Source organism: Phyllostomus hastatus, unplaced genomic scaffold, assembly GCF_019186645.2.
Source record: "Phyllostomus hastatus isolate PE091 unplaced genomic scaffold, TTU_PhHast_1.1 phas_contig_150, whole genome shotgun sequence".
NCBI classification, from domain to species: Eukaryota; Metazoa; Chordata; class Mammalia; order Chiroptera; family Phyllostomidae; genus Phyllostomus; species Phyllostomus hastatus.
The window spans coordinates 33,781,042-33,795,951 of record NW_025333611.1 but is presented as its reverse complement, the minus strand read 5'-3'; the positions used below and the strand labels follow the sequence as shown (position 1 = coordinate 33,795,951).

Here is a 14,910-nt window from a genome sequence, read left to right as displayed (position 1 = left end):
GGCAGTCTGGAATTTCAGCGTTGGAGGGGAGTAAGGGTTCACTTTGTGTACTACAGAAGAAAACGGCTTTGCCTAATAATAACACGTTACTTCTCCATCTTGAAAATTAACAGTGAGTAGTAATGAAAGTAGTGAGGGTTAACGTTTTTGTTCAAGAAATAAAGGCCACACCAGCAGGCTACAGGTGTTAAGTTTAGTAATAGCTGTGTGATCAGCAAGTTCATAAGCTGTGGCCCTGGATCCCAGCCCTTCACTCCCTGTGAAATAACTCTTCAGTAAGGTGTCGAAGACGGGCAACGTTGCCACTAGCCACCTGATGACGTGCCCACGTTTGCCTGTGACTGAACAGAAGGCAGAACTGGAAGAGACTCTAGTTTAATAAAAAGTAAAAGCCCAAGCACCAAGAGGAGCAAAAAGGACCTTTCTGAGCTTTTGCTTGGAGCAGGGTGAACCCTGATCTATGTGCAAGGACCAGGGGGCAGCAGAGCGCAGGCTTTCTGGGATCAGAAAGCAAGACCTAGACTGGAGGGACCAGACTCTGGAGGGAGAGTAGCACTGGGCCCTGAAACGCAAGACAGGAATTACATGAAAAGGGCAGAGTGAGCATTGACAGTGCTTATAAACTTTAATACAGAAAATCTATTTGATGTTTATTAAACTTAGTTCTCCAGCTATGGTTTGGCATTATACAAAGCATCTTTAATGACACAGGAGAGTTAAAAAGATCTTTACAAATTGAAATGTGATACCCTTGTCTCCAAATATTTTAATTGCCATAAATTTATTTAAAAATACACATTAAACGCATGTTTGACACTCTAAACTTTCTATAATCTCAATACCACAAAATACATATAATATACTATACAGATGTGGAAAAATCTAGTTAGTATATAATACTTTGCTCACCATTAACAGCTTTATTATGTGAAATGCACATACTGACTTAGAAATCCTAGCTTTTGACCCCAAAGTACCTCTGAAATTTTAACATATTGCAACAAATAAAAATCACAGTATATAATTGAAATTTTGGTTGAAAATGTCAGATGCCTAAATATTCTGGATAAGAGAAATGTAAAACACAGATCTGGGTCATGTACAAAACAAAGGCATCCAATTGGACACTAACAGTACCTTTCTGCAGAATCAACGAGGCTTCTAATTTATCGGCGTTGCCACCTCCCCTCCAAAACCCTCCCCAAATATCAAACCATTATTCACCAAATAACTTTAATTTCAAATAAGATAAAAGGATTTTCAATAAATATATAAGCATCTCCACCCTCCATATACAAAATTTCTTAAAACCATTCAAAACGGAGGCTAGACAGAAATTTTCGTACTGTGCTTCCCAACCCCACGTCTGGTCCTCAAAGCCGGTGCTGGCTCAAGCACTGATCCATCCATCCGTAAGCCCTGCCCCGGCCGCCCCCACCCGCCCCCAGTACTGTTGAATGCTCACGCCAATGGCTTGCCAGGTGTGCATAAGGTTGTAAAATAGGGACACTTCTGAACAGCAACGACAAACTCGACAGTGTGGATGATCATGGCATTGACTTGAAAGGCAGCATTTCCAAAGAGATACATATCTTCCAGAGAAGAACAGAGCAGGGAGAAAATTCCAGCGGTGACAAGCTGAAAAGCAGCTCCATGTGCAAGCAGGAAGAGGTGAAAACTGAGTATTACTAGAATTTCTGGGTGGGAGTTCCTGCCCCCCCCCGTGCTTATTTAGAGAACTTTTTTGTTTCTTTTTAAAGAACAGCAGTGGAGGCTTAGCTGAGCAATGGTGGCAAGGAGAGGTCACTACTGACATTCCCAAAAGTCATCTTCACTACAAGAGGACTGGGTGGACTATTTTGTGATGCTTCAAGATCTACACGACTTGGTTTAGACTTAACTCTGACACCTTATTCTGTCCCCAAATTCTACCAAAAAGAAGAGACTTAGGTAGTCTTCCCATTCCCTTTTCTGAAGACAGTAAGTTCTCTTTTATTCACCATAGGGTTCAACTGAATGGAATCAGCAACTGCTTTACAAACTATTAAAACTTGCTTCCTGTCACTTGCCAGTCTTGTTCTAGGGTTTAGGGGATCTGAACTAAATTTCTCCTTCGCCGAGTAGGAGAAAGACATGCCACAAACATGACCAATGTGGCCTCCTGTCACTACATATTCTAGATCATTCCATACTTAGCTCTTCTAGTTATCTTACAGAATGGCAACCTTAAATGTGCAGTATTACTTATTACTGGAAAAAAGTCTGCCTCCAACACACTGATATATGACATTGAAATGAAGTCTACATTCCAAGTAATTAGGGAACACGAGTTACAGGAGTATATATATAGATTTGAGATCCATTCTCAATTTTCTTAGGTTTTGTTTTTAAAAACATCACCACAATCTGCCTAAAATCAGTCATTCCCAGAAGATGTTCCTGAGACCCAGAAGCAAACTCCTATAATTCAAAATACATGAGGCCGTTTTGTCCAATTAACAACTGGAAAATAAAAATCTTTCCCACCCTGTAAGAGCCCTATTATTCTACAAAAGGGCTCAAATATATTTTAAAAGTTAATTTACTACAAATCATAGTAATTAAGCTTTAAAGATCTAAAAGGAATACACATTGCACCCTTGAACGTTAAGATTCAAGGTGTCAACAAGAAAGTGTCTTAGATCAATTCAATAAATAATGTGGAAATAGTTGCACTAAGCTAAAATACTAAACACACACATTTTTGACAAACTAATTTCATGTTTCATACATACATACATACATATATATATAAAGCATGTGTACATAGTTTTAAAGTCCAGAGTTGCATACCCTCACACCCAGCAGAGGCACGGTGTGCCTCTCCTCTGCACCACCAAGCACCGCGGGCTGGAGAGCCCGCCAGCTGCTCTGAACCCCCCCGGAGTGCTGTCGGCCCCCAGGGCTGGAACGTTCCTTTAGAACAGGTGCCTTTTTGTAAGTGCTTGCTTCGCTGTGCAAGCTCATTCAATAAAGGTGTCATCTCCCAAGGGTTCTGTCACTCAACACAAAATGATGCTGTCTGAGCTGGCTGATTAACATTTCTTTAGAGGAAACAAACAACAATTAAAAACAACAGTGAATCTAACGATGCCACAAGTGTGTCCTTCGGAGCGCGGGCATGTGCGCACGCTGCTCTGGATGCTTTTGTGCCGGAGAACTGATGCTGGTCAACCTTCTCCACTCCTCAGCGACTTACAACCGTACATTTATTGGAAGTATTCATTGCTTTTAAAGTCAGTTCTTGGCTACTCGCCCCAAAAAAAGTGGCACTGAGGCAAGAAATGGGCTGAATGCTCCCCAGTGCGGGCTGGACTGTAGAAGCTCATGTGGCCCGGAGGGCAGCCCCCCCAGCCCAGCCCAGGGTGCAAGGCCACAGTGCCCCTGTTTCCCCTACTGCAGGCTGTTCCTTGGCTGCCTGGGAGGTGCCCAGAGGTGCGGGCTGCTGTCTGCTGGCACACAAGTGTGGTCTACAGAGCAGTGGACAGAGCCTTGTAAAGAGCTGCTATTCTAGAGTTAGCTATATATTAAGTACAAGTCTCAGACTAAGTGAGTTTTTAGCCACTTGTCAAATTCAGTTGTAAATGGCTGGAGAACACTGAAACACCTACTGAGGAAGAGGAAGGGTCACCTGCAGTGGAGCTCAAAGCATGTGCTGGAGCCGATAAAGACACAGACAGAGCTTCCGAGGTGGACTCAGGAGAGGGAGTGGTGTTTCCACAGACAATGCATTACCTTAAAAACTCAATTATTTAGGATAGGACTTTGATCCATTGCCCATTACCACCTGGTGGGAAAAGCCCACCACAGCTTGAGAAATTCATTCTCTAAGAATTGACACAGTTTTAGAGAGTATCTTAAAGCAGCACCATAAAGCATGTAGGGACCTCTGCTTTAACAGAACATCAGGGTTGCGTCGAACACTTTCCTGCTGCCTCTCAGGACACACGAGGGACCAGGGCACACTGGGACACAGGGCACCTGGAGGCTGTGCTGCGGACTGTCTAACGCTCAGGACACTCTTCCCTTCTCTAGGACATCACTGCGGAAGAGGGAGCCGGGGTCAGAGGGGTCAGAGAAGGCCAGGGCACACGTCCACGGGCCAACAGTGGCGGGTTTCTTCCTGAATGACTACCGCGGCCACTGAGCAGTTGTTCTCATAAGGAAAACTGTTCCTAAAACACACAAAGATTAAGTTGGAAAGATATCTGAGGCTATTTCTCAAAGGGAAATAAGGTCAATGTACTTGGTAACTATCCTTGAATGATACACAAAAACAACTTGAGGTCCAGAGCAGTTAAAAAGCTCTATAAACAGGAGGCCACAGGACGATGGAAGGTCTCCAGCTTCAGAGGAAGTGTAAAAGAGACTAACACAGAGAGTCCACTGCACCAGCTGGGTTTGGGGACTTTTCTATCCCTTCTTTTCCATCTCAAGCCTTAGCAATCATCTGTAAATAGCAGGATAATCCTTTTTTTCTGATTGGAGGGATTCATTTTGGAATGGGGAGAAGGACAAACTATTTTTTGAAGCAGCATTATTCAATAGGTCAGACTAAGTCATGTACCAAAACATCAGCTTTTCTGAAAGAATTAATCTTTAAGCAGCCCTACAGGAAGAGTCTGAAAGGGGAGAGAATCTAACATTGTCACTGCAGAAGACCAGCCGCACGTGTGTGGGCTCTGGTCCTAGTGTGAGACTTCACCTGTAAACAGTCCGGAGTCTTCGCTGAAAGGTAAGATTCATAAGGCACACCAGACATGATAGGGGCACTAGAAACAAGATAGAGGACATATTTCTCACCTTTGACTCCTATATGCACCTTAGGGAAAAGGTACTTGAATATACAACTCTTACAGAGCTGGCTTTTTAAGCAACACCCCTGACTCCCCACCCCTTCCCAAGAGAGTTCCCATTGAACCAAGTTAGGTACTTTTCTAGTGTGAATTTTCTGATCCTATCAGAAACAGGTACCACTGATGAGGGCCTTCATAATACAAAGGGACTAGTTACAAAACAGGTCTAAAAGGAGAGGCTCATCACCTCTACATCAGGAATCAGAACTCTCAGGTTGTAGAACACACACACACACACACACACACACACACACACACACCTGCGCTCCAGCTCACTCCTGTCCCAGTCACTGCCTGCCCCCATCAGAGTGTGGAAGAAGATTTTTGAAACAAGAATTCTGAAGAGAGATTTTACCCTTTAAACATCATCAGTGGAAAAGGTATAGGCAGCAACTTTCAAGTCTGCTCATCCTTTGTTCCAATCAAGTGTCAAATAATTAGCAACAAAAAAGAACACATGGTTTTAGTAAAATCCATAAATTTCGAGATTGTCCTTTTATGAAACCCTTCATATATGCTTCTCCTAGAAGGTCTGCCTGCCCTCTTCTGTAATGCATTAAATGCACGTTGTAGTCACCTTGTGATTGTTAGTGTTATTAACACACATTCACAGTTCCAGGAATAATGCACACCAAACCCGACAGGTTTCGTTTTACACCCATGAAGAATGCTGTTGTCTCCTATTTAAGTGATTTTCACATATAGAAGAATATCCTTAATACTAAGTATAAATTCTGCATTAATAAAATTGTAGTTAAGATTTGAAATATCCTCAGGTAGTAGGTATAGAAAGAACGCGTCCATATTTTAGATGAACCAACAACTATGACTCTTTGAAGAGCTACCAAAGAAGGTATGGTAAGGTAACAAAACTCCCAAAGTACATAAATAAAAAATGCCTACATTAAATTTATGCTAAATATTTAACAGGATAAATTTATAGGCAGAAATAACCAAGTTTTAAACTAGCCCCAATGTGGGAACTTAAACAAAATTAAAATAAATAGATTTTCAATGGATTAGTTATGAATCGCAACTGGATTTCCATCTTATTACAGCTCACTGAAACCATCCGATCAACACGCTGCAGATTTAAAAGCATTCACACAATTTCTCACACAGGGACGACCGAAGGGGCCAGTGGACACGCCGGCTCCGGGCTATAAAAACCAAGAACGCGTGGACGGGGAGGAGGACGCCACTCCTCAGTCTGAGCGTCGATGGGGTGGCATGTGTGGCAGTTTTCCTTCGTGATGGAACACAGTGTTGTGGAGAAAATCAGAGGCAACAAGAACGTGTTCAGTTCAGGACACCAGCTTGGCGTCCTGGCGTAGCCAATGCAGCCCCTGCCGGGTGTAGCGCACCAGGTCGGTCATGATGCTCGCGTTGAAGACGAGAGGGCCCATCACTTTGTCCAGTTCAGCAAAGAATTCTAGAAAACCAAAACATTTGTTAAATGATGTGTACTCTTGTGGAATCACTGCTTTAAAATTTTTAGTCTAGACTATGAAATGTATTCATGTGCAGTCAGAAAACACACCCTCTTACACTAAAGTAACTGTCCATATCTTAGAACGGAGTCTCTAAAGTTACATTTTTTCCTTAAGTCACAAAACATTTTAAATGAGCTACATGATCAGGAATGAAGTGTTATACATAGAAGCAGAACTCTGCTGATGGAAATTATAAACTGTTAATATGCAGTAAACATTATTAAAATGGAGACCTAGGCTACAGCACATTATTACTCAAAACCTCCCTGGTGCCCTGTTTTCGTGTGAGCCGCACGTTTCCCCGTGTCAGCCCTGTGAGGTCAGACTCTCACAGCAGCCTGTGTTTGGCCTTTCGGCTCCAGTCACATGCCCTGCACCACTGGCCAGTCCCACGTTTCAGACAACAGCTTAAAAATATAAGGGATGAGCCCTGGCTGGCATAGCTCAGTGGATTGAGCGCGGGCTGCGAACCAAAGTGTCGCAGGCTTGATTCCCAGTCAGGGTACATGCCTGGGTTGCAGGCCACAGCCCCCAGCAACCACACATTGACATTTCTCTTCCTCCCTCTCTCTCTCTCTCCCCCCACCCTTCCCTCTCTAGAAATAAATAAAATCTTTAAAAAATATATAAGGGATGGAAGTACAAGGATTCTCCCCATGCAAACAAATACAGGCTGAGTTGCACATGAGGTAGGTGTGTGTGTGGGGGGGGGGAATAGTACCCGAACATCTGATCCCAATGCAATGTTGGGAGAAGACAGAGGGACGCAGATCTCAGACAATATGGAGAGTTGACACACAAAAAGGGGTCACTGTCATGATACAGACTGGCCCACTCAAATAAGGTGAGAAGTAATCAAACAGTTGAGAAGAAAGGGGTCTTCTTTATAGAATGCCAGCTAATTAATGTAGAAGGAATACAAAAATATAAAATTCTTGATGCATTTTCTATTTCCTAATGGAATAATAAATATAGGTAATGATCATCCATGTATGCTAAAGCATACATTCAAGTTTAATAGGGAATCTTACATCAAACTGAGTCAGGCTGACACCATGGAAGTGAATCAATGGTTAGACTTTATTATCACTGAAAAAGAGGTAACCACTGCATGCCTTATACTATTATGTAACACAAAATCTAGAGCGCTACCTACGAAACGTTCTTATCTAAAACAATAAACCTGAGTCTAATCATGCCTTAAGATGTAACTCGCAGTGTGAAGGAAATAAAGAGGACAGAGAAAAGCAAGCTAGATGACACCACGAGAAATAAGCAGTCAAACGCAGAAACGCCAGTCTATGGCCCAGTTTCTCCCTGACCATCAATGGCACAGCCACGAAAAAAGTGGGAGGGGGAAGATGCTTAAGAGACTGATCAGTGAGTGTTCAGATCCTGTCTAAACCGAATCAACTGTTAAAAGGGGGTATGTCTGAACAGTGGAGGAGTCTCACGGTGGACGAGGTATAAGAGGGTATAAAAAAATTACTGTTAATTTGGGTAGCTGTGATAAAGCCATAGTGACCATGTTTTTGAAAAATCTATCATCTGCCCTGGCCAGTGCTGCTCAGTTGGTCAGAGTGTTGTCCCATGAACCAAAAGGTTGCAGGTTCAATCCCTGGTCAGGGCACAAGCCTTGATTGTGGGTTCAATCTCCAGTGGGGGTGTGCAGGAAACACAACTGATGGATGTTTCTCACACTGATGGTTCCCTCCCTCTCTCCCTCCCTTGCCCTCTCTCTAAAATCAGTAAGCATGTCCTGGAGGGAGGGAAGGAGGGAGGGAGGAAAGTTTATCACTTAAAGATGCATATTAAAGTATTCAGGCAGAATGTCATGATTTGGTATTTGCTTTAAAATACTCCAGGAGAAAAGAATGGGGGGTGGGGGTGGGGAGATGGAACGTGATTAGCAAAATGTTGTGTTAGTGAAGCTGAAGCTGAGCGAAAGGTACAGGGGCTCATTATATCACTGTTTCCTTTGGTCAATGTTGAAAAACTGTCATACAAAAAGGAGAAAAAGGAAAGGAGAGGGGAGGGGAGGAGACTGGGGACAGGAGAGGGCAGAGCAATAGGGAGAGGAGAGGGGAGGAGAGGCTACAAAAGTTGAATTAGGGAGAAGAATGAAAAGTAAAGTAGCAGTGACTAAAGAAGAATTTCAGATTTGTGATGGTTTCTGAGCAATACTGACAATATTTAAAATATTAAAAACAAAGTAAGTTTTAAAAACACAACTTCATGTTAAATGTTGAAGTTCCTCTTCCAACTTTTTTCACCACTACTGACTTTAGAAATAGGAATCCTTCATTTTGATCTGATCATCTGGTAATCAAACGTACCCTGTGCCAAAAGAACACCTGACTGACTACTTTAGTGTTTCTCTACAAAGGATCTACGTGAACAGATGTCACACACACACACACACACGCTAATAACATCCACTGAAATAAGTATTTATACAGAACTTCTCTGCAAGGTCTTTAAATACTTTATAATTCACACTGTTCTTAATTTGGGAAATAACAAACTTAAAGTGCAAAGTTTCAAATGATCTAATATTAAAAAATGTTAAGAGTTTGGCCAGTAGCTCAGCTGGTCAGAGTGTCATCCAGACATGCCAAGGCTGTAGGTTCAATCCCCAGTCAAGGCGCACACAAGAATCAACCAATGATACATGAATAAGCGGAACAACAAATCCATGTTTCTGTCTCTCCCTCCCCCTTCCTCTTTCTAAAATCAGTAAAAAATATATTTTTTAAACGCTAGAAATCAATTCATTTTGTAGTCTCTTATCACATAAATCTCTTTCAATATACCTAAAAATTCAGTATGAACGTGCATTCTTATGATATCTCATATGTATAAGATTTCTGGATGTGATCCTATGCCTACAGCCAATCTTACTGTTAATCACCCTAGAACAGAACATGTATTTTATTACTTTTATAGTATGAGCTGCATTTAATATACCAGAACAAAGGCATATTTGTTTTAGACCAAAAACTATTTTTAGTTTAGTTTGTGTCAAGACTATAGTGAATGTCTGACCAAATGCAGACCATTCAGTGTGACTGCTAAGCACCAGAAATCAGCAAACTGATTATAACTAATTCTAGAATAGAAAATAAACTAAAAATGCAGACTAGGAGCTTACTTAAAACAAAAACACGAAACGTCCTTCTAACAACCCCACCCTCAAAGTTTCTCCAGAGCACATCCTACCTTTTTGTTCTTTGGAAAGCTGCTCCGCTTGGTCCCAGATCTCTGTGGCGTAGAGGAAGTTGGATGTAACCTGCACATAGCTGGCTGCCATCTGGTGGATCCTGTGTGGAATGGTCACTGAAGAACCACTTGCTGAACTGCTACTGGCCCCCGAAGAGTAATTTCCTGAATTGCCTGGTGACAACTTTGGAGAAACAGGGGAAGGCATCCCAACAGCTTTGCTACAAACAAAGAAATGGGACGTTTATTCATATGGATATGGTAGACCTGAGGAAATCAATGTACTATGGGCTTTAAGGAAGAGCCCATATGATGGTCTTTAAAATTTAAAGATTCTTTTAAACTTAGAAGGGTTCCCAGAGAAGTACAATTTCTTCTAAGTAAGTACTTCACTCATTAAAGACCACTGTGAATTATCATTTTATCTGCACTCGTTGTTTTAATAAATGGCAACAGAAGAAGAGATGGGAAAAAAATGTTCATAGTTCAAAGACTTAATTAGATGGTCTCACTTCCAGCTCAACACACTTTTGATGGGTATATATTTAGGTACTTTTCAAATTGTTTTGTGAAAAGTTGGGTGGAATTAACAATTCAGCACACACAAAAATGCGGGTGGTAGATGGGAACATCCTATTTTGAATTCCGTAGTTTCTGGTACTTTCCTAATTTAAACCAAATTACCCAGCGCTGGCAGAGAGGCATAGCTTTCTCAGGGAACTGCAAACTCCTCTCACTTAAATGTTTCTCAGAAAACACATGTGGAAAGCTGGCAGGTTCATTTCAGTAGTATGAAAATTTGTGGAAATGCCCAAGACCATTAAAAAAAAAAAAAAAGAAAGAAAAATCAAACAAAAGTTGGGAGGAGGAAGCTATTTGTTAAAAATATTTTTATCTGCACTTTTGGCACTATAAATTTGGTTAAGAAACCCCATAAGGGCTAAGACAAAATGCCAATTACCAGGAACATACTAACTGAACACATAAACTTAAGAAAAAGGTTTCGTGGTCTTTTTCCTCCCTTTGGGAGGAGCGCAGTATGAAAGTGACACAGGGATGGAGGAGAAACCACAACCAGGCCTCTGTCATTAAATTCCGATGTGTCAGGGTTTTAGTAAAGTTAAACCCACTGTGATTGAAACCCAAGTAACTACAGAAGCCGATGTGCGAGGAGAGTACAGGTGCTGTGAGAAACGCAGACTTCTGCAGGTGAAATGGCCCCTCCTCTCTAATCTTTACAATATTATGTTTGTTATCCTATTTCAAGTTATAAAAAAGAGAAAATATTTTAAAATACTTAATTAGAGATGGTTTTTTAACCATCTTACCAATTTTTTAAAAGGTTGTCTCATCTTACCATTTTTGGAAATTAGACCCTACCCATTCCATTCTGCATAAAAATAAACAACTTGTCCCAAATAATATTCTATAGACTAAAATTGACCTACCTTCCCAAACCAGGTGATGGTGCTTGAGAATTATTGTAAGAATTCTGTGGAGAAAATAAAATGTACTTAACAAAATTTTTTTAGAAAAAACACTACTTATAAAGTACTAAATATGTTCAAAAGCACTGGGCCAGAACTGATCTTAAGATGCCTTGTAAATTAAAAAAAAAACAAAGTATGTTTGTAAATATGCAGTCGAAGTAAGTTCTGTGTAAGAGCTGGGGTGTTCTAGCCCTGGCTAGTGCAGCTCACTGGATTGAGCATGGGCTACGAACCAAGGGATCACCGGTTCGATTCCCAGTCGGGGCATGTGCCTGGGTTGCGGGCCAGGTCCCCAGTGGGGGCACGTGAGAGGCAACCATACATTGATGTTTCTCTCCCTCTCTTTCTCCCTCCCTTCCTTCTCTCTAAAAATAAATAAATAAAATCTTAAAAAAAAAAAAAAGAGCTGGGGTGTTCTAGAAGACTTCAGTGAGGCATGAAGAATCAGTAATCCTCAGGCCAGTGAAGAGGAGGGGAGAGGGAAGCCCCACCCCGTGCGAAGGCTGCAGAGAAGAGAATGTATGTGACCTGCTGAGTTTCCCTGGAGCACAGGTTTAGATGAACAAGAGACACCGAGGACCTTGCAGGTCAGGATAGGAAGCTTGGACTTGACCCTCCAGGCAATAATAAGCTACTGATGGGTTCCAAATCATAATCAGGGCAGGATTTGAGGAAGATTTATGTGTTGCTATTAAAGGAAAAAATCATACACATTTTAGAAAACTACAGTAAGTCTAAGGAAAGAAGGGAGTGAATACAAAAGACCACTTTAAAAGTGTAAGTTAGGCTTCATGATAAAGATGGCCTACACCTAGTGAACGTTAAGCCCTGCTGAATATGGCTGCACAGGTTCTAGAATCGGATATATATGTGCATTTGAAAACTTACAAGGAAACCTCAAACTTACTGGGAAGTTCCCAAACAGCAGCTCCCCCTGCCCTGCTCCCGCCGTGGCATGTGAAACATGAGGGCACTTTTGGGGAGGGGACAGAAGACTTTACAAATCTGTCTCCTAGCAAACCGACCTTCCTCCTCGGCACACTTACCTTCAGGTGCTCTGTCAGTGTCTTCGAGTACTTTAGAGCATTTTCCTTCTTCAGCTTGAACAGCCTCAGGTACAGCAACGACTGGCATCTCAGGCTGGTCAACAAGAAAGGGCAGCTTATTGACAGGACAACACACTCTGGCCTCACCTGCACAGACCACCTCTGCATCGCTCAAGAGTGCAGAGCTGGCTCCTGTGAGCAGACCCAGGCACAAGGGCAACGACTCTAACTCTTGGGCCAAACCAAAAGCTGTGTTCTTACTGTGGCATACACCCTAGGGGTGGAAAGAAGGGAAAGAGACCCAGGACTAGCCTCCTATTTGTTGACACTCAAAAATTAAAGCCTCACCCACAGGACCCAACATGGAATTGCAACATATGCATTAAAAAAAAAAAAATCGCTGAGGGGCAGACTCTAGATCAAATGATAAGTAATCTGAAATTAAACAAAAACTAGTAGACTGAACTATAAATATTACAACTGTGAGGTAATATATATGGGCTTTAACATGACTTTCAAAGGCCCTGTCACTGCCTAACTCTTCAGTCACCGTCCCATCCCACTGGCCTTCTATGGTTCCTCCAGTTTCCAGCTTCGCTGCATGGCCCAGCCTCTGTGCGTATCCCCTCTACCTAAAGACTAGGTCTCCTACACTCGACTCTTACAGTTACACATACTTTCCTTTCTCACTGCTTACCTAATACTTGTGATCGTCTGATTAATTTCCGTCTCCCCGCGTTAGACACTAGACTCTACGACAAATAGGACCATCCCAGTTTTACCCACGGGGCACTCCCAGCTGTTAAACACGGTGCCAGGTACAGTGAATACCTCTAACGAGGAACTGTTGCATCTTCCCAGAACACAAGCAAACCAATTACATTTTTCATTCTGAGCAAGCCAAACGTTTGCTCCCAAGGAAAGGCATACTTGTGTATGTGAATGGTGAGAGAGGACACCGAAAGAAGAGCCCAGAAAAGTGACCATTGAGACAATGCAGAGTTCTTATTAATTCCACCCTACCAAGGCTTTTGTCAAGAGGACAATGAATCAAAGACTGTCAACTATTAAAACGTTTCAGTAGGAATTTCAAGTTATTTTCTACTTTACCCATCAAGAACAGATTTTACACATGGGGCGTGGTATGTTGATTCAAGGATAACTTTCAGAAGCACATACACAGAACGATTTATGATGGAAGTACCTATCATTTAGGAGAGATGAGAATACACAATACTTACCAAAGTACTGTGAGTCTTTTATCTGCAGCTGTGGCATCTGGTGCTAAGTAATTCTTTAGCTTCATTGTGTATCTGCGAGTTAAAAGTAACAAACAAATGACACAAAGTATTTCAACTTGATCTTCTTCCTTAATCCTTAAACCACTAGAATCTAACCTACATAAAGACAAAAATACCTGCTGACATACCGAGTTCTCCCTATGCAAACACAATAAAGGTAAAGCATTCTCTTTAGCTCTATTACACACAGTCATGTTGCTTAATGACAGGGACACGTCCAGGTCATCAGGCAATTTCAGCACTGTGTGAACATCTAGCAGGCGTTCACACAAACCTAGATGGTACAGCCCAGCACAGACCTAGGCTAGATGACACAGCCTCCAGCCTCCAGCTCCCAGGCACAGGCCTACATGCTACTGTACAAAACAACACGAGGGCAAATCAAGTGCAAGAGCAAACGATGCAGTTGAGAGGAGTGAATACGAGATGTGTGAAGCAGCTGCCTGTGTAATGAGGCAGACTGTTTTACAATGAACATCTTTTGTGTTGAGTAAGAAGAGTACGTTTTAAGATAATGGTAAGAAGCACAGTCAACACATAAACCAAGTGTTCTGTACTGTATGTAACTGCATGAGACAGGCAGTAAAGTCGGGTTACACCAGCAACACTACAAACAAAGCTCTGCACCAGGACACTGCCATGGACCCACTCTACCAGGAGACTGAAATTTCTCAGTTCCACTATAATCTTGCGGGAGCATCATACATGTGATCTGTCGTTGACCAAAACGTTGTTACACGGTGCATGACTGTTTAGTTATATCAGCCCCTTCCCAGATAGGCAGACCAGAGAAACAGTACTGACAACACTGTGAAAAGTTTCCCCACTTACTTAATGAGCTCCACCGTCTCTGAATACATGGGAAATGGGGATTTGGATTCCTGAGCATTTTTCTCTAACGCATTCCCACATTCAATGAAAGACACCACAGCATCAAGGTAGTATACAGCTTTCTCAAACCTGTCGGACTGGAGAAAGGAGAAAAGAGGCAATGAGGGCTGCACTGATACGGCAGGGGAACAAACACCAGTGAAGACTTGGTTAATCTGATGGAATACGGAAAGGTGAAGAGAATGTTTACATACCAATGCATCTGCATTGTGCTTTAGCTTTTTTGCTTCTTGTAGATAATGGTCTGCTGAGTAATTTCTGCAATGCAAATTTTTATTTTAAATAATGTGGTAAATATTTTTCATAAAATGACACTAGTTCATTTTAGTCTCTAGCATCCCTCAGTTTTCATGTCTTCAAGTAAAGAAAACAAGCCATTACTAAGACATTTGATTCCGTTTTTTTCTGATCAATGTTTACATTGGGTTAAGAGCATAAATATTTTTTGGCCAAGTCATGACAACATTTTTCTATTAGGAAACAGAAATCAAGGGCCCTAGTATTAAATATTAACTTACCCAAGATGAGAAATTTAGAGTAAATAAAAGCTTAAATAGGAGAAATAATCTTTTATC

The 14,910-nt window shown here is 41.8% G+C and overlaps 1 protein-coding gene across 1 annotated transcript in view; it reads right to left on the bottom strand.

Annotated features, from left to right (window-relative positions):
• Positions 1–610: 610 nt before the first annotated feature.
• AFF4 (AF4/FMR2 family member 4) overlaps positions 611–14,910 on the bottom strand; it is a 91,573-nt gene continuing 77,273 nt past the window's right edge. Inside the window, exons 15-21 of the mRNA XM_045828871.1 lie at positions 14,530–14,593; positions 14,276–14,412; positions 13,385–13,456; positions 12,144–12,237; positions 11,056–11,099; positions 9,608–9,828; positions 611–6,327 (exon numbers count right to left, since the gene is read on the bottom strand). Of these exons, the coding sequence (XP_045684827.1) occupies positions 6,200–6,327; positions 9,608–9,828; positions 11,056–11,099; positions 12,144–12,237; positions 13,385–13,456; positions 14,276–14,412; positions 14,530–14,593 (760 nt within the window). The 3' untranslated portion in view covers positions 611–6,199. The remainder of the gene's footprint in view (positions 6,328–9,607; positions 9,829–11,055; positions 11,100–12,143; positions 12,238–13,384; positions 13,457–14,275; positions 14,413–14,529; positions 14,594–14,910) is intronic.